This window comes from Protomyctophum parallelum (genome assembly GCF_964188405.1).
Source record: "Protomyctophum parallelum genome assembly, chromosome: 14".
Taxonomy (NCBI): domain Eukaryota; kingdom Metazoa; phylum Chordata; class Actinopteri; order Myctophiformes; family Myctophidae; genus Protomyctophum; species Protomyctophum parallelum.
Genome location: NC_139709.1, coordinates 13,683,305 through 13,709,150, shown reverse-complemented (window position 1 = coordinate 13,709,150; position 25,846 = coordinate 13,683,305). Strand labels below are relative to the sequence as shown.

Here is a 25,846-nt window from a genome sequence, read left to right as displayed (position 1 = left end):
TACAATCCGATGAACTTTAGTTTTTAAATATTATTAATAATATACAATAACATTATTATATTCTTAATCTTAATACAATGTTAATACAAAACCCATCGCATATACAGTATTACGTACCTTAAATCTGAACCATACACATTTTAGATTACTGAACAAAGGTTCCTAAAATTAGTTAATGTTGATCGCACTGCTTTACAATACTGTGAGGAAGTAAAACAGGAAAAAAAGATAAGAAAAAAAAAAAAAAAACGTGATGGCATCAATTTCAGCAGAACACAAAACTGTCACATTCATTGTTATCACACAGTAACAACCAGTCTCCATTTTTAACCCTGACAAGTATATTTTCACAATATCAAGAGTTAAACGAACATCCCAGATTTGACTAACGTTTTACCAAGCTTATTATACACTCTGACCCTGTTTTCTTTTTTTTGTTACAGTGAATTCCAACCCATAATGGTGGTGATGGCTGTAAGACACACTAGGCAGCAGATACAATGATTTGATGAACAGGTACGTGGCCAAAAGGCCAGGAAGGAAACCAGTGGTGGAAAAAGTACTCAATTTTGTTACTCCAGGCCTGGCGCCGTGGCTCAGCGGTCCAGGCACCTTGGCTGGTAATCCAGTCTGGCAGTGTGCAGCGCGGGTTCGACTCCCGATCCCGACGGCCTTTACTGCATGTCACACCCCCCCCCCATCTCTCTCCCCATTTCCATGGTCTACTGTGATTCTATCCCTATAGAAAATAATAAAAAGGAGAAAGCCACAAAAAAATGTGTTACTCCATTTCACCACTTTTCAACCTGTCTTCATAGACATGGTCCTCACGGCCCGGGCGGTTAGCTCAACCGTCTGGGCACCTATAGGCTGCCAAGCCACTGTTCGCTATCAATAAAGGCATAAAAAGACCCAAAACTAAATTGGTCCTCCCTAATGTTCATGATGAAATACCACCATTCATCTCTACTCAGTCTGTGTCTCATAGGAGGGCTGTGGGCAGTTCAGACACCTGTCCAGCAGTGGCAGGTTTCTTTTAAATAAGATTTATTTTATTTTATATATACTTTTTATTATCGTGAGAACGATGGCTTCCATAGGGCGGAAGTGGTTAATGCAGGTTTTGTAATAATAATCAAAAATCTACACGGTAACTAGCAACTAAAGTTTTCAAATAAATGTAGGTGGAGTAAAAGTACAATATTTGGATCTGAGATGTCGTGGAGTAGAAGTAAAAGTATTGAAAATTGGAAATACTCAAGTAAAGTACAAATACCTACTTAAGTAAATGTACTTTCCACCACTGGCTATATATATATACACATACATATACACAGAGTAAAGTAGACAGATGCAGTCACACCCAGTCCATAGTCCCAGTGATAGGGGCTGCTTCAGTTAGTCAGATGACAATCACTTTTCCATTATCAATAAACATATCAGATACAGGTGATGGTATTCCTGCTGGGCATTGCTGCCTGACGCACATCCTCCAGTGCCTTTAAGTAGTAGCATTGTAGCATTTTACCGACCTGTTTAGTGGTGAACCATTAATAGAAGGAGACAGGGTGGCCACGGCACACGTACTTGGCTGATTGTAATCAATTCTAGGTCAAATCATCACAGAAATCAAGACTATTATAGTGATATTCTTTTCAACCAATTCTAGACGGGGAGACCCCTTTTGGTGTTTTAAGCATTATGTTATACTTTTGCGGTTGAAAAAATAGCAGATCTACAAGCTCATAGCGCGGCACTACGAGCTTGTAGATCTGCTATTTTTTGAAGAAAATCGTTAAAATGTGGCGCAAATCTTTGAATATATATTTTTCACAGTGAACGTTTTTAACTCAGATCGTTGCCCCCCCCCCCCCCCCCCCCCCCGGTCCCTGGAACAACATATTTTCAGATAGGGGTCGGCGGTCAATTACATATATTTTTGGGGGTCCTTGAAACATGAAAATGTTTGAGAAAGACTGATATAGTCCTATCTCCCAACCCCCACACCTACACACCCTCCTAATCCCTCCCAACAAAAAAAATGAAAAAGAAAGAAAAAAATAAAATAGAAAAAAAGAATACAGCCACATTAATAAGCAAAACAACGGACATGTAAAAGGCTAAATGGCATCGACTACAATATAGCGCAGGGTTTCTTGTCCTTGAAGGGGTTTTCTGAAGTGGGGATACCCATGAGCAGAGGGTCGTACTTGGCGTGCTCGGCACAGTAATTCATGAGGTCTGCTGAAGCCTTGGACACCTGCAGTACAAACACAGGACAGGAGGGTGAACACAAACACACACGCACACGCACGCGCAACCGCACGCACACGCCTAATACTAATACATGGAACGACCTACAAAAGACATTAAAATTGACCACATTGATACCCTTGCATCGTTTTAAAACCTTGGTGAGCATACACACCCCCACAATGAGCAACTGTTTTTAGATACGTTTTAAATTTGTTTTAGCTTTTTATTTGTAAACCTATGTAATTCACATTGTATACCTTTTTTTTTTGATCTTCTGATGTATTGTGATGTTTTTCTATGATATTGTATTACTCGACGACACTGAAAATGAGTTTGATTACTCAGTGTAATTTCGAGAATAAATAAAACTTGAATGAACACGCACACGCACACGCACACACACACACACACACACACACACACACACACACACACACACACACACACACACACACACACACCTTTCCCATAGTGACTTATGTAATCGGTATACTAATAATAGAGACATCGTCATCATTTATTGGACATGATACTGACATGCCTGTATATTGGCTTGGAACTTTGGCAGGTTTAACCACTTCTATCCTATATGAAAAAAAGAGGTTGTGCATCCGCAATGGGTTTCAGTGTAGTGCAAAACCCAAATCCAGTATATATATAAAAGAAAAATAGGAATAAAAAAATTCCAAAAAGGTAGCACATCCAAAAGTGAAATAAATGGCGGACAAAGTACTCACATTTCCATTTCTTTATTGGCACAACGCGTTCCTTTCGTGTGCCAATAAAGAAATGGAAAAAAAAAAAAAATATATAGTCTACCAGGGGTTCTGTCAATTGGTCACCTCCTTATTTCCCATTACAAGTATCTTGGCCAAAAATAGCCGCCTCTACTGTACAAGCTCAAAACACATTGCGACAACGTTGCGAGCTTTATAGTTCTGCTATAGTTTCATCAAATGTTTGCCCGTTATGACATGGGGCCAGAATAGGGATGCTATATAGGGTTCATGTGGTCGACACACAGACACGTGTCATAATGCAGGGACGTGCAGAGAGCGTCAGAGGGGCAGGGGCTGAAATCCCTAGGGCACTTTTGGACAAAAAATAGCGAAAATAGCAGATCTACAAGCACACAGCACACAGCTTGTAGATCAGGGCACTTTTGGACAAAAAAATTGCGAAAATAGCAGATCTACAAGCACACAGCACACAGCTTGTAGATCAGCTATTTTCGGGGCACAACCCAGCACACTCTTTAGCTAGTGGAGATGCGATGTAACGGGGTTTCTAAACAAATTTGTTCAACGCAAAATACTGTGTTGAAGTTCAGGAGACTTCAGGGAAAAAAAGCAATTCTCCTGAATGCTGTCTTCCGGTATGGCATGGAAAGGAGTTCCATTTGCATTTCTTTCACCATGTAGTAAACGCTGCATTCGTGGTCTGGAAAGGGCAGTTGTTTTACAGACGGGTAAAAGGGCAGGGGCTGAAGCCCCCTTTGATGTCTATGTGTGCACGTCCCTGTCATATTTGCCACATGACTGTAATGACATGCAATATTCTTTCGGTGTGGTCTTTCTCCTTCACGCACCTTTATCCTCTCGATGCTGGCCTCTACCCGGAGCTGCTGCACCGTCCTCTTGGCGTGGGCTATGTTGTTGGCACTGGGCGTCTTCGAAGACATCCTCCTGGTCAATAAAAGGCTGCATTTAGGAAGAGGAAAATGTCAATCGTCTGTTAAGACGAAAGCAAAAAAAATGAGAATTTGGTCGTGTGTGTCATGCCATGTAAAGAAAACAACTCTGTCAAATCTGTCAAACTGAAGTTATGCTAGTAAACAAAGCACAAGTGCCAAAACAAGCAATACGTGACAGCGGAAAGGTGACTGGGTTCTATTGGGAGGAACAACTAACCAACTAACTATTAAACTAACTAACTAACAAACTAACAGACAAGAACATACAGTATACTAGGTCTGATATTCAGATCAAATATTTAAAAAATAATTTGCCGTTGTTCTTTTGCTATTCTGCAGTTCCATTCACCTTATTTATCATGCAGTTCTCGGGTCAAGCCGTGTGGGAGTGTGAGACGGTCCTGTCGAAACAAGAGCAGAGAACATTCAAACTCAGTAGCAGCGACATGCTGCTCGGAGGCTTGCAGCAGCAGCAACACACTATAAGATCCTGCTCGTCACGCAGGGCATCGTTTCAGAACCACACTTCTGTCAAAGAGTAGGAAGCGGATGACGAGGGACAATGATGACACTCTGCCCCGGCCGTTTGGCAAATCGCCCCAAACGTGCTTGTCATAACAAAACAAATTCACAAAACCCAAAGCTGATGTGAACACAGTTGTGACATATACTTTGTGATCATTTCGAGCCAGTGAGAGACTATAAATGGACCTATAGAAGAGTCCACTCCCCAAGTGATATCACTCAAGTATGTGACTCGGTCGAGGGAAGCGAGGGAAGTAGTGAGAGGACGCCGTGTCAACACTGTATAGGTCGGAACACACTGAACGTCCCAAGCCTTTATAGTCACACTGTTCTTCCTGTCATGAGAGAACATGTTTTATTCTGTATCGTACAGGCCACGACGCAGCCTGTACACAGCCAGCAGCAGTGCACCTGGTTGATCAGGAAACAATGGGCAGGTGTGCTTGGCTCATGGACAACCCCCCCCCCCCCCCCCCTCCCACAGTACTTCCTCGACTTTCGCACAGTTGTTCCCCACCACGGTGATGTCACAAGAGTTCCCTCCAGGCCCTGCTGGTACGCAGAAGACCAGAGGTGAGTTGCACAAAGTACAAACAGCTAATTGACACATGCATGCATGGTGGTTTCTCCATTGAAAAATGTATTGTAAATATATTTTGGTTAACTAGGTGAAGTACTGATGTCTCTTGTCGTCGCAAGGGAACCCTGGCCAAGAAAGCATTCAACCAGGGATTATTACCCCCCATAAAAAAAAACTACAAATAATAATAAAAAGAAAACAAAGCAAAACATTACATTAACTGCAATGATGAGCCTGCACCACCAAGGATTTCACCCACGTTACTTACTGTGTGACAATAAAGATTGATTCTGATTGTGATTCTTGATTCTGATTCACTCAGAAAAACAACTGCAGTCCTCGGCGTCTGAAGGACATTAAACTTGTAAAATCATCCAAACGGATTAAAATGCTCCGGTTTAATGTCATTCTGGAAGCATAAAGCATAAAGGAAAGGTTGAAATACTGGTAATTGGCTGTGAGTCTTTATTAAAGAATCTTGGACGCTCTCTGATATTTTGAGTATTCATATTGACCCCGATCCTGTACTCATTATTCTGGGTATGTCAGACTCCATGCCTATGTTGACGAGAGCACAGAAACAACTCTTCTCATATGGTCTGATTACAGCGAAAAAACTAATTCTGACACACTGGAAGAAGGAGGAGGCTCCTGCATTTAAGCACTGGTTAAATGAAATGACTAGTACACTTCATCCTGAGAGAATAAGGTATTTCCTGAGAAACAGGGAGAGACAGTTTGATAAGGTTTGGCTGCCCCTTGTCCATTACCTGAGTAGAAACAATTAATAGACAGGATACCATTGATATGGTTGACTGTACGCCATTTTCTTTTCAGATGTTTTCCATGAGCTTTCTATCATCTTATTATATAGTATGCAGTGTCACTGAGCAGTATGGGTGGGAGGGTTAAGGGATTTCTTTCTCTTTTTTTGTCTTGTTTATTTTTTCTTTCATTTTGTTTCATAATTTTTTTTTATTTCATACCATAATGTTTGTAACAATTTATAATCTGTTCAATAAAAACATATTTGACAAAAAAAGAAAAAATCTTGGGTGGTATAGTAGCCTAAATACCTCCCAAGACCAAACGGGCACCAGGATCGTCACTGAGGACTTTGCTGTTACCGTCAAAAAAGGTCATAATATAGCCTAAAAAGCCTACATCTAAGTCTGAGTGCAACATTATAATTATAATCAATAGAGATTACAAAATGCTTACTTAACAATATCAGAATGTTATACAGAGAATAGTTTGTTCCATGAGAGGTTATGAGTCAGGTGCAGAACAGCACTTGAGGAGTGCAGTTCCACAGGATCATGAAGACAAGACATATGAGCTGTGTGTGCGTGCGTGCGTACGTGCGCGCGCATAGAATAACTGGCGTATGCATTGCTGACATAGCCGGGCAACTAGATATGAATCACACAAGGAAGTGCTTTTTTTCCTTTTTTTTATCACAATGGCATGAAATGTTTCTGTGGTGTCCAGAGATCAAAACCCACCACAAAGCTTCCTCCTCTGCATTCTCAACAATCTCCTCTACTGTCATTTTAAAGAACGGGGAGAAAACACCGACGGGGATGTGGGGCCTCTGCAAACACGTTCCTGCACAGCTTGTGAAAGAGACTCTTTTACAATGGTTTTCTGTGTGTCCTAGCTGTGACATCCTGGTTGTAAATCATTCCATGAAAGGGGGAATTTAAACATGCAACAGGCAACAACATAATGAGACTAGTTATTGGTATAATGCCTGTTCTGCAGCCAGTGAACTGTTACGTTATTATTAGCTTACGCATGTTTCATGATAAATGCTTTTTATGTGATGTATTACCATGCTTTTTTGTTCTTGCTTAATGTAAATCGCTCTGGATTAAGAGCGTCTGCTAAATACCTAAATTGTAATTGTAAATTGTAATTGGCCCTGCAGCCATAGTGGTTGCACTACTGGACACGTTTTTCGGAAAACTGATGGAGAAACGCAGTCAAAAATCAGAAAAAACGCGTTCTGTGTGAAGGGACCTTTACAGTACCATGCTGTTTGAGCACTGGCTGAGTACTGCATGGGGATATACAGTACTGTACACTTATAAGTAACCTGTGTTTCTCACCCAGCTGTTGGGAATTACAATGACGACGAAAAACAATGTTCTGACAGAGTCACAGATAAAGATATATTTATTTTAAATTCCAGACAGTGGGAATCGTGAGCGGAAGACTGTGTATAGGGGAGGCACACAGGAAGAAGCCTTCGGGGCAGGGTTTTTAACAGGTCAGCAATGGGCTAGTTTGGTTCCGGAGGCCCAAGCACTGTACAGTCCCAGAACATTAAATCATTTAGACCTGAAGGACGTCACGATTCTACACAATGTCTTCTAAACCCTGACAGTTTTCTGAGAAACCTCATGTTTCTATGTCAGTGATTCTCAAACATTTTCACGTCATGGACCACCAAAAAATATATGTAATTTGCCGCGGTCCCCCATCTTAAAATATGTAGTTCCAGGGACCCCTCCCCCCCCCCCCCAGAAGCAAAGATTTGAGTTAAAAATGTTTTCACGATTTTTCAAAATAGCAGACCTACAAGCTTAGAGCTTGTAGATCTGCTATTTTCAATAGCTAAAGTATAACATAATGCTTAAAACACCAAAGGGGTTCCCGTATACAGAATGGCTCAATAGGGAAATATTGATATTTCAAATATTGTTCCATATTGTTTGTTTAAAGCTATAATTTCACCTCCCTGTAGCAAACCGGTAGTTGAGAACCACCGTGCTAATCTGTGACTAAAGAGGTTAGAGAGATCCTTCCCCCACCCCCCTCTCACGTTACAGGATGTGATTATTCAAACTGAAGCAAGAGATCCAAGAGATTTCCCCGAGAGATCATGAAAACTTTTTTTTTTTTCTTGCCTGGCAAGCTTTGCCTGCTGGCAGTGACTGCATGGCAACAGAACTCAGGGCAGTGTGCAATGACTCAGACGCTGCTGGTTGGACAAGAGAGGTTGGGAGCGATTGAAGTCTGCCAGTCAGTCAGTCAGTTGGTGGTGGTGGTGGTGGTGGTTCCAACGCCAGAGTTACAGTTCCACGGCCTCCTGGTAATCATTTACAGGCGCGTTGTTGCAGGGAACATGACCGGACACATCCTATTACACCCCTGAACTTTCTCAGAGCATGGTTACAGTGTCTCTACCCCGCGCCGCTCTCTTGATTCCGCTCAGTTTCTCTTTCCCTCTTTCTCTCTCTCACACACACACACACACACACACACACACACACACACACACACACACACACACACACACACACACACACACACACACACACACACACTACACACACTCTTAACTGTTTGACCAGAAATGTTGTTGTCCAACAACAGCCAGAAAGAGGAACTTGCAAGCACTGTTTCTCTGAACTTGTGTAATGAATTACTGAACGTGCAGCTCAGTGCAAAAAAAAAAAAAACCCTTTAAAAATGCTTGCTTGAGTTGCCCATTATATAAATGTATGAAATTATATAATTATCATTATGGCCTCCATGCACACATGATTATGTACAGAATGTTTTTTTTTTAATCTATGGTTTCTTTCACTCAATTTAGCAGAGGTGTTTCAGGTCAAGTTAGATTGCGTTGCTGTCGGGAGGAAACCTCATAACTCCATTTTTGAGGTTTTTGATTATTTCTTTTTGGCATAAATCAGTGCTAAAAAACACTTTGGACAAAACCTCTTAACTCCATTGGACCCTCAAACTGTAATTGACCATATATAAAGTCACAACACCAACTTTGAAGAGGCAGTAGTGCTTTGTTTTGAAAATATATACGGTTTTCTTCATTTCCTGAAAAATGAACATTTTGGAGTTAAGAGGTTTCTTCCCGACAGCAGAGAAATGTAAAAGGTCACAGGCTCAAGCCCCCCCAGCCTGTAAATAACGTTGGAAAAAAAGAGTAAGAAAAAAGAAAGGGGGGTCAGCTGAGCTGCAAACAGCTTTGTTTTGCAATATGCATCGGAGAAGAGCACAAACAGAGACATAACTTACGTCTAAAAATAAATACATGTTTAATTGTGTGGGCTTGTGTTGTTGGACTCCATTTACCACAGCGGGAGGATGTGAGCCCTTCATCCCGCGGTGCTTTGATGCTACAGCGAGAGCTCCATACAGCTCTACTCCCCGTCTGTTTCCAGAAGAGGCGCAGAGAAAGAGAGACAGAGCGATGGAGGCAGACAGGGGGGGTGGTGGGCGGGACAAGGAAGGAAGGGGAGCTCCCTACTTTCCAACTTTGGAAGTGGCTGATTAAAGACTTTTTACACCCAAAAATAGGGTTTGCAAAAACAAGGCGAGAGGCGGGCCGACCAAAAATGAGCTCAACGGCCATTATTATTATTCAGAGTCGGCCTATGCTGTGCAGACTGCACATAAATGATCCTGTGATAACAATCACAACATTCCTTCTGAGGTCGTTTGTAAGTAATTATAAGCAAACAGGCAGCATACAGTATTCTAACGACAATGCACTTGATTCAATGTCCTTGGCTTGAGCAACAATTCAATGATTATGATCACACTGGAACTATTACTGGGGCTATTACTACTACTGTGCTATCATTTAGAAGAAGGAAAAAAAAAGACTTCCCATCCCTTTAGTTGCAGTACTAAAACCACAAAGGAAACCAAATCATACGTGTGGATTCCCAGAACCTATTGACAATAAAGAAACTAGACAAAGCAAATCTGCACGGTGGAAAAAAGGAGGTAACAAAGTGAGTGGCAACATCGTTTATAGAAAAAAGAACAATGATTTTTGCAGCCAGCAGTAGTAGAAAAAAGTAGAAAAAAGTAGAAAAAAGAAGAAACATAATGGGAAAACCACTTCCTTCTGCCTTATCTTAAAAGTTGTTACTTCATTTCTTGCAGGGACAGAGGGAAATGGGTTCTCACAAAAAAGAAAGGAGGAGGCATACGAGAATAACTACAATGCCTCGTGGATATGGTGAAACACTAGCCCTTCTTCCAGAGACATAGTGCACCTGACCTCAAAGAGTCTGAGGGTGGCCGAGTTACGTAAACAACAGCATTGCCAATGCCATAGGGATCACACACAGTGAAAAGAACTTACACAAGCTCACAGACAGCTGTGTGACGACAGGCCATTCAGCTGAGTTATGTAATTAGGATTGTGTCTTTCCATTCACTATATAGTGTGAGGCGGTGGAGATAGAGTTTTAGACTTGTGAAAAACAACATGAGCGTTAGGTTTAAAGTAAACAAATGATTTGTCCAAATAAATATGATTACGGCCAACATTTTCATCTTCCGGAATTTCTAATCTAATACGAGGTAAGGTAAAGGGCGGCGGCGGTTGCTCAGGGGTAGAGTGGCTGGATGGAAACCGCAAGGTTGCCAGCTCGAACCCGGGCTCCCCCAGAGCTATAGTGTCAAAGTGCCCTTGAGCAAGACACTGAACCCCTAATTGCTCCCGATGTGCTGGTTGGTGCCTGCCTTGCATGGCTTCCGCCGCCATCGGTGTGTGACTGTGTGTTTGAATGGGTGCATTTTGATTGATTGATTGAAGTATTTATTCAAAGTTTGCAGAATTACAGTACAATTCAAGCACAACTTAATACAAAGACTGTTAACTGTGAGTGGACGACCCAATAAAGCATTATACACTTGTTTACAAGAGGGTCCACCTTGTTAAATTCATCAAAACATTTAGAGACGTACAAATGTGTACGTCTCTAAATGTATATATATGTGTGTATATATTTATATACACTTCTATAAAGCCAAATGCACCATTTACCATTTAAGGTAGACTCGTTTACACTTTATAACAACAGAACACACACTGTAACTGTAGTGTAGGGAACACGCTCTATGTTAGGGGCACTATACTACACCTCATGTAGGCAATTTGGAATCTAAACGAGCTGAGCAACAGATTGTAGCCCTTCATGTTGCAGCAGCACCATGCACGTGGAATAGGCTAAATAAATCATCCACATCTGAGACATGTGGTGGTTTATAAAAATTATGGCAGACAGGGGCGTGAACGTCCCTGTGTGTGTGTGTGTGTGTGTGTGTGTGTGTGTGTGCGTGCGTGTGTGTGTGTGCATGTGTCTACAGTAGAAGCGAGCAGCACTGCAGGGGAGTGCTCACTGGCTTTCAAATAGCCCACCCCAAGTGAGTCACCTCACTCAAACTATACTAGCTGTGTGCGTGTGCGTGCGTGTGTGCGTGTGTGTGTGTGATGTGATGCCAGCTACCAGCAGCCGTGCAGGGCTAAATGAGATGTGTGGGAGGGCACAGCCACAGGCACACCTTCTATTCCTGAGTGTGTGTGTGTGTGTGTGTGTGTGTGTGTGTTGTGGGGAGCAATAGACAAAGCCATAGGAGACTTGAACTCCAAGGATCTGAGAAAGACCACCCCTATACAGCCCACCCTATATCACGTCACACACACACGCGCATGCACACACACCAGCCTATATACTGCAACCTCAACAAGACCACCTACAGCACAGAATAGCGTGGCCTCCATGGCTTTACTGTACCTTCCCCATTATGCACACAAACCCACCCACACACACATGCCATTCATTAAGCACTGATGAAAGGGCCAACCGTTATATGAGTCAATGCATTTAACACTTAACACTTGCACTCAGATGAAAAGTGTGTGTGTAGTGTGTGTGTGTGTGTGTGTGTGTGTGTGTGTGTGTGCGTGTGTGCGCGTGTGTGTGTGTGTGTGTGTGCATGTGTGTGTGTGTGTGTGTGTGTGTGTGTGTGTGCGTAGGGTTTATGTGTGTCCCCCATGTACTGAATTTCTACCAAATGTCCTTGAAAATTGTAGAAAGTGAAGCCATTTTAAGCATCGACAGTCCTTAGTTTTCAAGTATCTATATTTAGGGTTATGGGTTAGAAGTTAGAACTCCATAGGTTTAGGTAGGGGATAAGGTTAGACATGCATGGCATTTAAGGCATTTAGAACAGTTTTATTTTCTTATCTTTTTTATCCCACGATTTTGCAACCCATTTTTTCACCCAGTGTCAATTATCTAATGTAATCCTGGGTGCTACACTTCCTCTGCCAACCTGGGGAGAGCAACAGACTGACCTTCCTTCTATGCATGAGGAGTCCAAGCTGCTTCTTTTTACCTGACAGGGGGAGAGTTTCCCCGGCCGGACTTTACTTTAGGATTACCTACCCTAGGGGACACGGGGAGAACATGTGGGGGTATGTCGTGGAAATCTATATATAAACATGTAGAATACTCCAAGTTACAGCCCTGTGCTGGTTTATGACGTCACTGTCCCCACATGGTCATGCCTTGTGGCTATATGTTGGGGGTTGTCTGTGGGAGAAGAGGAGGGCTATAAAGGCTGTCGGTTGTTGAGACTCGAGGAGTCAGACTGGGTTTTCCATACATGATACAGGTTTGTGTAGTCTGTCTCCTGCTCGAGTAAATCTCTATATTCTATAACTCAGAATTCTTGTAGGTACCTATACCCTAGGGGACACGGGGAGAACATGTGGGGGTACCTACCCTAGGGGACACGGGCAGAACATGTGGGGGTACCTACCCTATAGGGGACACGGGGAGAACATGTGGGGGTACCTACCCTAGGGGACACGGGCAGAACATGTGGGGGTACCTACCCTATAGGGGACACGGGGAGAACATGCAAACTCCACACAGAAGGGCCCTTTCGCCAACCCCGCCTCGGGTATGGGCACTGATGACGCGGAGGAGGGAGCACGCCCACAGCCACCTTCTAGCTGTGAGGCGACAGCACTGCCAACTGTGCCACCGTGCCCCCCGTTTTCTAAACAATCACATCATGCATCTTCACATTCCGGCCAATCCCAATTGGCATCCTCACTTTTCTGTCCACAATACGTACGTAACATTGCTCAGCCAATCAAATCATCACTATGGGGTGCTCAGCCAATCAAATCATCGCTATGGATACTATGCATACACAAAGCTGGGCATAGGAGGGGCTAGAAAAACACTACGAAAAATGTTAACTAGAATCTAAAATGACATTTCCCAGATAGAACGGTTTATGTAGTGTTGAGAGTTAAGCAGAAAGTCCACCAAGTGATCCTTTCCAGGCTGAAAACGAGAGGGGGGTTGCCCTCTCTTAAAACGCTCACCTAAATGCCCAAAGTTGAACATTCTTTCCCAACACTCATTGACCAGTCAAAAATGTCAGATTTGCATGGCTGCCCTATAAAGCCTAGTAGCCTACAACAACTATATTTATGGCCATTAATGATTTATCAAAGGTCAAATCAAGCCGTCATTATTTGGGTGGATAATTAATTATCATGAATACATATTACTAAAGTGCAATGTCACTTAAAGATCTCTAAGGCATTTGGCTGGGTGTAAAGCCATATCAGTTTGTTATTGTCAGTGTTGATTTTGATGACTAAAACTAAGACAATTTTGTTAAGAAATAAAAACTAGACTAATGTTAGGGAGGGACTAGTGAACAAGACATCCAGTATAAGTAAAAGACAAGTCATTTTACACTTGGTTGCATGCTTATAGATCGGCTTTCAGCAAGTGTAAAATCAGCCATTACGACGTGCCATCAAGGCCCGCCAAAATACATTTTAGTCGACTAAATCAACTGTAGATTTAGTCGACTAAAATCTTATGACATTTAGTTGAATAAAACCATACTAACACTAACACACATTTCAGGTGACTAAAATGTGACAAAAACTAAAATCAAAATGTGCTGCCAAAAACAACACTGGTTATTGCACTTGTAGTACGGCATGGCTCTGTGCAAAATAGTTCACAGTGATAAAGCAGGACCGATACTCGCCCCCTCCACCTACCTATAGCCTTTCTGTGTTAGAGCTCATTGTTCATCGCTTCATTGCTAATCAGGTCGACACTACAAGGTCCCACTGACCCAATTTTCTTTTGTTTTTTTACCACAAATATTTTATCACCAGCTGTGAGTGACTTTGTGGCTGGTATTGTTGTCACCTTGAGTCTGTGGTGTTGTGTTGTTTTGCTTGCGGACAGATGTTGTCACCGCAATCAGAACTGCGGAACATGCAGCCGTGAAACTCTACAGTTGATCGCAATGAAGGCCAAGCCGAGCAATGGCATTGGAAACAGGTGGTCACCGGACACTGGCTAGCTGATAGCATTGGTATATCCATTGTCAGCAATGCTACAACTTGCTAACAAGCTATCAGCGGACATTTCTCAGTAACTATAGTGCAGATTGAGAGGTGTGATCCTATTGCAATAATGTTTAGTTCCATGTGTGATCATCACTCGGAACAAATTGAAATAGGCACTATATTCGGACCTGTTAAAGGACCACTTCACCTGCACTTTTCTTCATATAATAGGTCCTCACTAATAATCATGAAAAAAATGGCGCAGTTCAGAAACCGTCTTCCAGTGACATCATCGATGGGGAATACAAGCTAATAGAAACTGCAGGCTTTCTAGTCCTGAAAAGTTGCAATACAAAATGGAAGCCATCGTTCTCACGATAATGAAAATCTAAACATTTTTGTAATTAAAGATTAAAAAATTTAAATATTATTATCAAAACATAATCTGCCTAATGATGATGTCACTGGAAGACGGTTTTTAAACTGCCCACAGCCCTCCTATGAGACACAGACTGAGTAGAAAAAAATCGTGCCATTTTATCATTAGTGAGGACCTATTATATGAAAATAGGTTGAAAAGTGGCCCTTTAACGATGTGTGTGTGTGTGTGTGTGTGTGTATGTGTGTGTGTGTGTGTGTGTGTGTGTGTGTGTGTGTGTGTGTGTGTGTGTGTGTGTGTGTGTGTGTGTGTGTGTGGGTGGGTGGGTGGGTGTGTGTGTGTGTGTGTGTGTGTGTGTGTGTGTGTGTGTGACCATTCTAGAAGTGGGATGTACATTTGACCACAGCCTGGAAGAGGCATTCGTTAGCAAGGTGCTAAAGTACCGGCATCTTAAGGATGCTATTACACAGCTTGGGTACAAAAATGTAACTTGCTTGTGTTTATATTTGGAAGCCTCTGTAATGTCCAAAAGGTGCTTGTGAGAGGCCTGCGGATTGCAAGAATGCCCAAGCCAAGACCTAAGGCATTGGATACATTCTGTTCAATGTCTGTGACAGTTGGCAGTCGAGACGGTGCTTGGAGGTGAACTGAGATCGAAAACACATGTTGTTGAGTTTCCCAAGCATCTAGTACAGTAGATGCACACGCACTTTAGACATGTCTTGTCAGTGTTTTGAATGTGCAGTGTTGAGCCTTGTCAAAGACTATACTGTTACCTCTGGCAATGCACTTGTACTACTACTAATGAGAAATGTAAATACCGGTACATACAAATATACTGTACATGCAGGCTGCATCAGCATTACTTGGTGCCAGCAGAGAGATGATGCCACAGTCTCTCCTCTTTCACATGGAAAGAGTGATTCAGTCAGCAGGGAAAGGCGATATTTGGTGTCTAGACAGGCGCCTGTTGCTTTGAACTACAGAGCACCACCGAGTTCAAAAGACTAGAGCCTCTCAGCCACAAGCCAGAATGCTGGTGGTTCTCTCTTGAAAACTTTATTTTTCTTCTCCCCCCCCCCCCCCTCCCCTCTCTCTCAGTCTCTCTCTCCCCCCTCACACACGCGCAAATGTACATGTTTGTGCACACACCAAATTCATGCATACTCGCTTGTCTCACACATAACATGACATAAATGCATGTTTGCTGTGTTCATGCGTATGTTCGTGCGTGCATGCGCACACTTTCTCTCATGTTCACACACACATTCCCACCGCACCCCTCCCTTCTCCTACTCTCAGTGTGTGCAGAGTGTAGACAGGAGTTTCCCCAAGTCTGCAGGCACAGCTAAAAGTAGCCCTGTCCTCTCTCTCTCTCTCTCTCGTCTCTCTCCCAGGCAGCAGTCAGCACTTTTCCCTGCTGAATCAGAAACGGTCTCTCCAGCTGCGTCTACAACTACAACATGACCCCTGCACGCTGCTGCTATAGTTCTGCTGTGATTCTTAGATATCACCCAAGACCAGACCAGGACAAACCCTGTTAGCTTAGTTTACTGTAAACACTGACACTCTCTCGTCTTGGTCCCCGGGGGGCTAGAGAGCATAACCACCCCTGTCATCACCTCCTTCTGCTGAATAAAGTGGGATCACGTTTTTTTTACGAGCCGGTGGAAGACAGATATAGGCGTGAGATAGATGGCAAGATGACAAACGGTTTGCTGGTTTTTCTGTCATCTGCGGAAGAAAAGAGCGAGAGGGGGAGAGTCCAGAGAAGGGGGTGAGATTGGGGTTGAACAGGGAGAGGCTGAGAAGAAGTTGCTGATGAGCTGATGTTGCTCCCTGAACTGTGAGAAACATCGTAGTCGTGGTGTAGACAGAAAGTACGGGTGACATCACTTTGTTCCCACCAGAGAAACAAGGGCTCTATCTATACTCTAAGATAATTGTTAGCCCTCATGTTTCCCAGGCTACCGTTGCCACGCCAACCATCATGACAGTTTTGTTAAAACAGGGGGGGGGAAATTGGAAGCATGCCGGTTTTTGAGGAGGCTACTTTATTGCCAAGAAGAGTAGTGTGGGGACAAGTACATAAAACAACTATTCATCTATACTAAACAACGGAGCATGATTATCGTGCGTCCACAAGTAACTGCGGGATTTTCTGTGTAAACCAAGTCCCATGGCCAGCCTTAGGTCATCGAGTTTATTTTCTCCTGCGGCGACGACGCAGAGGGGAGAAAATAGTTGTTTATTTCCAAAATTACACTAAAGTGAGTCATTAATAGACCGACAGGCCACCTGTGTGTGTGTGTGTGTGTGGTGCTGCCACGGTTGACCGCTGATTGAGATGGACGAACACCTCAGCTGACCTAATTGCAGTGTGCATGTTCAGGAGGTGAGCCACGGTAGCCATCAGTGTTGTTTTTGGCAGCACATTTCTATTTTAGTTTTTGGTCGTATAGTCTCTTGAATAGTTTAAGTTTTCATTTAGTTTTAGTCACATTTTAGTCACCCAGAATGTTTTAGTGTTAAAAAAATATTATAAGATTTTAGTCTACAAAAAAAAAGGTGATTTAGTCGACTAAAATGTATTTTGGCGGGCCTTGATGCCATCGTAATTACTGATTTTACACTTGCTGAAAATAGCCGATCTATATAAATCTATATATCTGTATATAAATAGCTCAAGCTCACAACGCGTCGCAGCGCTTGAGCTTGTACGTAGATCGGCTTATTTTCAGCATGCAACCAAGTGTAAAATGACTTATACTGGATCTCTTGTCCACTAGTCCCTTCCTAACATTTTAGTCTAGTTTGTCTCCACCAGGCCGAAGGTATGGGGAGAGAGTATGTTTTGCACTCCGTGTGTGTCCTTCCGTCCTTCCGTCCGTCCGTTATCAGCTAATCTCCGGCACCGTTGGCCCGATCCATGCCAAAAAGATTCCTCAACAGCCTGTTATAGCGCCACCATGAGGCCAATTTAGGCAAAACACATTTCTGTAGATAACTCGTACACATTTTATCCATACATCACACAATTAGGTATACACTATCTCCATAGTCATGTGATCAACACAGATCTGCACAATTTCCCATCTTCCATCCTGATTGGCTAAGATTGGCTTCCAAAGCTCACATGATTGGTCCGTTTCGAACAGAATGCCACAAATCACAAACACAGTGTCCAATTTCCATGAAATTATACACGCACATTTCCACTAGGCCGAGGATGACATGCCACAATTTCTTTCCCAAATCAGCCTCACGGTGGTGCTATAACAGGCCAAACCCTGTTTTTACCTATAACTGCATCGACAACTTATGTATACACACTCCCTAGAGGCCATGGAAAACATTTTCCCTGCATCCCGCCACATCTGCCGGTTATAGCGCCACCATGAGGGCGATTTCTGCAAAACACATTGTTTATGTTAGTCGCACAGATTTCATCCAAATCTCAAGCAAATCGGTACACATGATCTCTGTAGTCATGTGATCAAGACGAGCCTGTTGGATTTCTCAGATTCTACACTGATTAGCTAAGATTGCCTTCCAAAGTTTTCAGGAGTAGCCCGTTTTGTACAAAATGTCCTGCTCATCCAGAATTCTATCCTCAGAGATGCTATGAGTGATCTGTCTCTGCATTTCCTCAACAAAATGAAGAAAATTGTTGCAAGAAACAAACAAACAAAGAAACATGTTTATATTACTCCTAAACATTTTGCCAAACATCACACACACTCCTATCCTTCTGGTGGAGACCTGTGCCCAGAAGGGCACTTTTTCTAGTTTCTATCTGTTGACGAAATTGTCAATATTTAGCTTAGTTTTCATTTAGTTTCCATTTCGTTTTCGGCAGTGAAAAAAAGAAAATTTTTCGTCTTGGTTTTAGTCGACAAAAACAACACTGGTAGCCATGCCACAAAACAAGTCATGACATCATGTCTAATGCATGTCGGCATGTGAACAAATGCAATATAAAGTATTCGTGCAGGTTTTCAAGGGAAATTCAAGGACATTCAAGGTAGTTCTTCCAGCACTTGAAGTTTCTATGAAGTTTAATTAATTATTAAACCAAAAATCCACTATTACTTACTCTGGTGTGTATTCAGTGGCTATGTTTTGAAAGAGTATATTAAATACATTTAATAAAATAAAATAAAAAACTAGAACAAGTGCTCCTTGTGGAACAACAGGTCAGGTTGCTTAAAAAAAAAATGGTGGCGCAGTAAGTTACACACCCAGAAGGATTTCCAGTACCTTCAGCTCTAGCTTAATTCACTGCACATGACGTACAAGCTTCAGTGAAAAGGCAGCCATAGACGAGAAGAAAGAGTCATGGTTCTAACCTGGGGATATGAGGAGACGGCACCACCCCAGCATGGAAGGTATGGCCTCAGAGATAACTGAGCCTGGCCGACCACTCCCCTGGTGGCTGTCGATATGGTCCACACACTGAGAGAAAACTATGGGAAATGTCATGTTCTTTATAGCAATGTTTCTTAACCAGTACGTGGGCCAGAGAGACACATGCAGGCACAACGACTTATGAGTGGCAAATTAAACTACGGTATACTTTCTGGCCTTGATACAGCCTAACAGAAAAGTCCTAACTGATTGCGATAAATGGCATTAAACTACGTTAAACACACTTTTCCACTCGATTTGCCACTCACTTTATGCATGCACATGCCCTCGGAGCGTGTCACTCAAGACACGCTCCATATATGGCCAGACCTCATCAAACCCTGTACACTCAAGACACTGCCCCCCCTTAGATCTCCATATATGGAGCTGACCTGTTCTGACACTCCATATGTTGACTGACCTCATCAAAACCTTGTATACTCAAGACACGCTCCATATATGGCCAGTACAGAATAAATTCCATATGTTGATCTGATGCCAAAGCGCCAGCGCTCGCCCAGCAGTCTGCCGTCACCCAGGGGGATGCGTGCACGCTTCTCGCCCTCAGGGCGTCTTACTGGTTTATTATATTGAGATCTCGTCGTGGTTTTAACACGAAGGATTTTGTCATGGTGGAGAACCCGCATTGAGAACCATGCCAGGAGGAGCTATGTGAAAGCTTGTTTTTGATTACCCAAAAGGTGCTTTTGTGCAAACTTTCCTGTGACAAACAGGGGACCGTGCAATGGTGTTCATGACATTTAACACCCGATGGGTGGTTCTGCAACCCTTCCATTGTGCTGTAATGTTACTTTCTCACACCAAAAACCTCAACCCTGTTGTTAAAACTTAAACACATAGGTTCTCAATGAGGCCAGTGTACAATTCTGCAGGATTGCTTTTCTGTGGCCCAGCAGGGAGAAGGAAAAAAAACCAAAAACAGCTATGTACAGTAGAAGGTCATAGTGTAAAACACAGCAACACACTGTCTAGACTCGAGACTAGACTTAAATAATTTTACACCATTTCCCCATATTGTCAATTCACACAGAATTACTGGAGGGCCGGCTCATTCCTGTCCAGACAATCTATGAATGAGGACCTTGTTTTCCCACAACAAAAAAAATTGCAGACTGGCTGGCAAGACGTAATTCAGTACACGTCCTGCTACGGTGGTTCCTGCTCAAGCATAATTCAACCCCCTCTCTCCCACCACCACCACATCTCCTAAATGGACGTTGATTAGACAGTGAGCTATGTGCATCTCTTAGATAGCATGTTAGTTAGTCAGGCCTATATTAACTTGACAATACTTGGAAAAGATTAGCGACCGTGCTGCTGCTGCTGCACATATAGTTGTGGTGGTGGTGGTGGGTGGTACAGAGGTGAGGTGGAACGCACAGTGTGTCAGGGAGACACTCTGGCTGACATAACAACAGATAATAGTCTGATAACTCTGGGGGACATAAGAACCGTCCCTGTGGTATACTGTATGTGTGGATTAAGCATGACGAAGTTAAGGGGAATCCATGTAATGACACTGTGACATTATCCAGGTCACACGAGCCACTGAAAACACTACAGCACACCAACCAGTGTTGGAAAAAGTACTCAATTGTTTTACTTTAAGTGAAAGTAGTACCAATACTGCAATTTAGAACTACTTCGTTACAAGCAAAAATGCGGAATTGAAAATGTGCTTGAGCAAAAGTACAAAAGTATCAGCATCAACATGTACTTAAAATACTAAAAGTAAAAGTACTCATTGTGCAGAATGTCCCAATTTACAAGTTAAAAATGCCAAAATGGCCGAAATGTACAAGTGGTTAATGGTTAATGTTTTCTAATCAAAATTAAAATCTCCAAAGTAGCTAGTAACTAAAGTTTTCAAATAATTGCAGTGGAGTAAAAGTGCAAATGTTGCCTCTGAGATCTAGCGGAGTAGAAGTACTGGAAATACTCAAGTAAAGTACAAATACCTCAAAATGGTACTTAAGTAGGTACAGTCCACAAACGGCCCGGGCCCGGCCCGGAAGCCCGACATATTTTTATTTAATATTTCAAGCATGCGTGCCGCCACCGCGGTCGCTCTATTGGTGCACGGACGCAGCAGCAGCAGCTACTGACTCACAAGTCTCACAGCTGCACTATATCGCTCTGATAAACCCACATTAAGGAACAAGAAGTCAATAACACACAGACGTGACAGACGTCACACTAAAAAGTAGCCTACTTAAATATAATTTTATACAGTAGCTGCTGCACGTGCACTGTCAATCAGCGCAACGCGTTGTGAGCTTGCAGATCGGCTATCGCGGACTCACGCTGCATTATAAAACCCAGAGTAGACGGACAATAATAAGAACACTTACGTTATGTATCTGCAGTTTCTGCAATGTACAAATCCAACTTTGTTTAGTGTGGTAATAATGCTCCCGCAGTATTTAATGTTTTTAGAGCCGTAGCCTATAGGCTACTTACTTAGTAGCCTACTCGGTGTGTGTGTGCGTGTGTGTGTGTGTGTGTGTGTGTGTACAGAGATAGAATGTAAAACACGTTGTTTCAAAGTCTTTATAGTTTTGACCAGATTTTAGTGTGCTTGCCTTGTGGCTTGTGTGTGTGCGGACACTGCGGAGGGGTTATTGTCACGTCACTATGGAGCATGCTGCCGCGCTGCTGAAGCAAGTCCAGTCTGGGTGAAATTCACATCGGAAAATTAATATAACGGCGCGTGAGCCCGCCCGGCCCTGGGCCCGTTGGGCAGTGACAAAGTCGGCCCGGGCCCGGCCCGTTTTGGTGGGCCGGGCCGTGAAATGGCAATGTTTTGAATAATAATAATAACTAGAAGTCTTAGATTAAGACTTTGTGCGGACTTGCAGACACTCAGGGACACAGGTATAGCGACCTGCTGACTGGGCCATTTTAAGCTATAGCAGATTCAGCTGTCTCTCGTTAGCTTATTGCTGATGAGAATTGGAAATGATTGGTTGTGATGTTGTGGTTTGAGGGTAAGTGTAGACTAGTGTGCAGCGTGGCGTTAAGTGTAGTGTAGTGTACGTAGTTCTAATAAGTACCCAGTGCCAGGTATATAGAGGGGGTTGTTCTGGGATGCCAAAATGTACTTTTCGAACCGCCCTGACCCATGTCGTGATGTGCCTAATATTATCTTTTCAAACATCTGTGACGGAGGTGGGGTAACGTCACACGGTGGCCCCACCAACATTACTTATACTCAACTACCTTATATCGTTCCTCTAGAACGTTTGTATACCTGGCAGTGTTGTTTTTGGCAGAAAATGTCTATTTTAGTTTTAGCCATAGTCTCTTGAAACGTTTTCATTTAGTTTTAGTCACATTTAGTCATCTGAAATGTTTTAGTCGACTAAATATCATAATATTTTTGTCGACTGAATCTACAGTTGATTTAGTCATCGAAAATGTATTTTGGCGGGCCTTGATGCTGTCGTAATGGCTGATTTTTACACTTGCTGAAAATATCAGATCTGCTATTTTCAGCAAGTGTCCAGTAGCACATCCGAACCATGCACATTGGTAAATGAGTCAGAACTCTCTTCGCTGGAACAACTCACAGCGCACAAGGAGGGGGGAATTCTGAAGTAGTAGTAGCAGCATTTCTGTGTTCTGATTCAGGCAGCAGCAGTGCAGGGAAGGGTGGAAATGTACTATCAACTTGATCCACGGGAGAAAAAGAGTCTAAAATTGCATGGAGATTGCATCACCTGATGCTTGCACAATAGCAGCATTCAGTTTCCTAACGTGCAACAGGCCGGCCACGCCAGCTATATTGTTTCAGTCAGGAGAGAGCCTCACAAAAAACATGCAGTAATCCTGGTCTCTAAACTGCCTCCCCCTGGCCAGCCGGGGCGCCTGATGGAGGGGAAAGGAACTGGTTGGAATAACGTGTTCCTTCCACGCGCTACATCCAACCAGGGAAACTCCCCCCTGTCAGGTGTAAAGGAGCAACTTGGACACTCAAGCATGAAGGAAGCATGAGTTAAGTCCGTTGCTCTCCCCAGGTTGGCGGAGGGTGTGTAGAGCCCAGGATCACATTAGATGATTGACACAGGGGTGAAAATGGGTTACAAAATCGTGGGATAAAAAATATATTTAAAAAAAAAGGAGAGAGGCGGGAGAGAGAGAGAAGGTGACAGATGTGCATATAGGGGTGAAAGAACAGGTGCTGACATGCACAAGGAGAGAAGGAATGACGTCGAACGTCCACCCACATTTCAATTGAAACGAATATCTCAACATTCTTTCCATAGGAGGGAAAGGAGGGTGTGCATGATGAAAGACACAGATTAACAATTAGTGACACACAACAACACATTCTTGCTTCCCAAACAGCTTAAGTTTACACACACACACACACACACACACACACACACACACACACACACACACACACACACACAGGATGTCAGGCATCCGGCCCCGAAACCGTGACGTGTACACGGGGCGGACGCGGCGCGGCGCGGAGCGCGGGTGAATAGACACAGTTTGACATGACATCACCGGCAGCCTCCGGAGCGAGAGCTTGCACTAAAAATAGACACCTATAGGCCGGGCCTCGGTTGCCGCCGGCTACCGTTGTTGGTTTTAGCTGACAGCTAAATGCTACGGTAGCTAAACTTGACTGCCAGCTGGGGTGGTAATTCAGATAGCTTGCATGTGCAGCCGGGTCTTTCCAGTTTCCACTGAAGTGCTGCCCGGTGGGAGGCTATAACCCAGTAATGGGCCCATTATATCAAGCTCCATGGCAGCCCAACACAAACAAGAGGCCACTGGCAGATAATGCGCCCTCGCACGTCACTGCAAACGGGAGGGAAGGTGACATATATATATATATATATATATATATATATATATGCATATGGAGCCACGGCTGACCAGGGGCAGGAAGGCCAGGAAGCGAGTCAGCCACCGCTCTGAGCCTCCCCCCCTCCCCTGCCTTTCGGAAAACAAACGGCATTGTTTTGCGAGGAGAACGACACAAAAGGACAGCTCATGGGGATGGGGAGAGAGAGAGAGGGAGAGACTGATTGGAGTATGTTGGAGATGGACGCATGCAGGGAGGGAGGGATGGGTGGTGTGGGGGGACGTTATGTTGGCCTGAAGCCTATTTTATGTCATCGTACAATCACACGATTGGAAAAAGAGAAAAAAAAGGAAAAAGAAAAAGAGAAAGAAATCAATGCATCGATGCATGTGTTTCAATTCATGTCGAAAACCTTTTCTGGTGACTTTTCTGCCGTGTCAGTGTCAGACACAACATACTGTATAATACGAGTTACGCGAGAGAGAGAGAGAGAGAGAGAGAGAGAGAGAGAGAGAGAGAGAGAACGAGAGAGAACGAGAGAGAAGAGAGTTCAGGCGGAGAGAAAAAGCAAGCGCTGCAGCTGTGCAGTATGTTGCTGTTGGTCGTGCGCCAAAAAACTCTGCTGCTGGCGACAGTAGCCTCATAAAACTTAAAGCTATTGTGCTGGTCCTGTCTGCCTCTCGCCTCCCCAACCCTATCAATGCCTCTATTCATGGCACAGGGCAGCCCGGAGAGATACTATACAATTGAACACGGATCCCCATCTCTGGCTCCAACACTGGCCTGCCTATTGTGGAACAATCAACCAAATGCACTGGGTTTCTCTCCAGCCTCGGAGCCCCCCGGAGCTGGCCTGCATTGAGCAAGCGCTCCCTCTCCTCACATGAAGGACGCTCCAGCAGTAGGTGGGGATTCCGAAGGCTGAAGTGTGTGTGTGTGTGTGTGTCTCTGTGTGTGCGTGCGTGCGTGTGCACGCGTAACTGTGCATGCATATGTGTGTGTGTGTGTGTGTGTGTGTACATGCGCATGTTAGTCTGCCCACATATCTCACTTCTTTCCGCCTGTAGCTGGACTGCGAAGAGAAAGATAAAGAGTTTGTGTGTGCGTGTGCGCGCGTGTGTGTGTTGTGTGTCTCTTGGGGTGAGGTGTGTGTGTGTGGGGGGGGGGGGGGGGGGGGGTGCATGGATGGAATAACCGAATAACTGAATAACCCATTCAGGACCTACAAGCTATGAGCTTGTAGGTCTGCAGTTTTTTTTTAAACCTTGAAAACGTGGCGTGAATCTTTGAATGTGTATTCTTTCAGAGCGTATGTTTTTTTTTGTAGAATCAAGCGGGGTGCATACTTAGTTTAGACTAGTCATTGGTTAGACATGGGTTAAGGTTAGGTTTAGGTGTGCTGCCCCGTGGGAGGTTAGGTTTAGGGTGAGGGTTTGAGATAGGTTGTAGTTGTTAGGACTAATGACTGGTCTAACCAAATGACTAGTCTAAACCAAAAAAGTACTGCACCCCGAACCGAGCTCAGGTCTAAATGGAATAATGTAGGCAGGGCTGTGTTTGTTGGCTGTGGGTGTGGTGCCAGTGGTGTGTGGAGAGACAGAGAGGGGAAAAAGAAAACACGTGAACAGTACAGTACGTATGTGCACGGGTGGCGGTGGTGGAATAATTAATAGAACGACGGCTCGGACGTCACGCCGTGCATCAGACACGGCAAACGAAAGGTCGTAAAATGAGAGCTTGTTATCCAGGTCCACAGGAAATAGGATTAGTGGGGAAGAAGGTGAACCTGATTGGAGCAAAGAGCTGAACAGTATGCACTGTCTGTCTGTGTGTGTGTGTGTGTGTGTGTGTGTGTGTGTGTGTGTGTGTGTGTGTGTGTGTGTGTGTGTTCTCGTTACCAAAAGCCCTCATGTACTGTAGGATTTGACAAATCCACAATCCACATTGCGAGCGATTAATCCTGGTCCTCCTCCTGATTATCATTATAGAAGGATTCAGATTTAAGT

The 25,846-nt window shown here is 43.7% G+C and overlaps 1 protein-coding gene across 2 annotated transcripts in view; it reads right to left on the bottom strand.

Annotated features, from left to right (window-relative positions):
- Nucleotides 1-2,015: 2,015 nt before the first annotated feature.
- Nucleotides 2,016-25,846, bottom strand: part of LOC310870231 (guanine nucleotide-binding protein G(I)/G(S)/G(O) subunit gamma-12-like) — a 45,488-nt gene continuing 21,657 nt past the window's right edge. The window contains exons 1-3 of one of the 2 annotated variants that reach the window (XM_083781327.1): nucleotides 4,299-4,396; nucleotides 3,845-3,956; nucleotides 2,016-2,260 (exon numbers count right to left, since the gene is read on the bottom strand). In XM_083781327.1, the coding sequence (XP_083637453.1) occupies nucleotides 2,135-2,260; nucleotides 3,845-3,937 (219 nt within the window). In that variant the 5' untranslated portion in view covers nucleotides 3,938-3,956; nucleotides 4,299-4,396 and the 3' untranslated portion in view covers nucleotides 2,016-2,134. Of the gene's footprint in view, nucleotides 2,261-3,844; nucleotides 3,957-4,298; nucleotides 4,397-25,846 lie in introns of those variants that run through there. The other variant, XM_083781326.1, reaches the window with a different exon arrangement.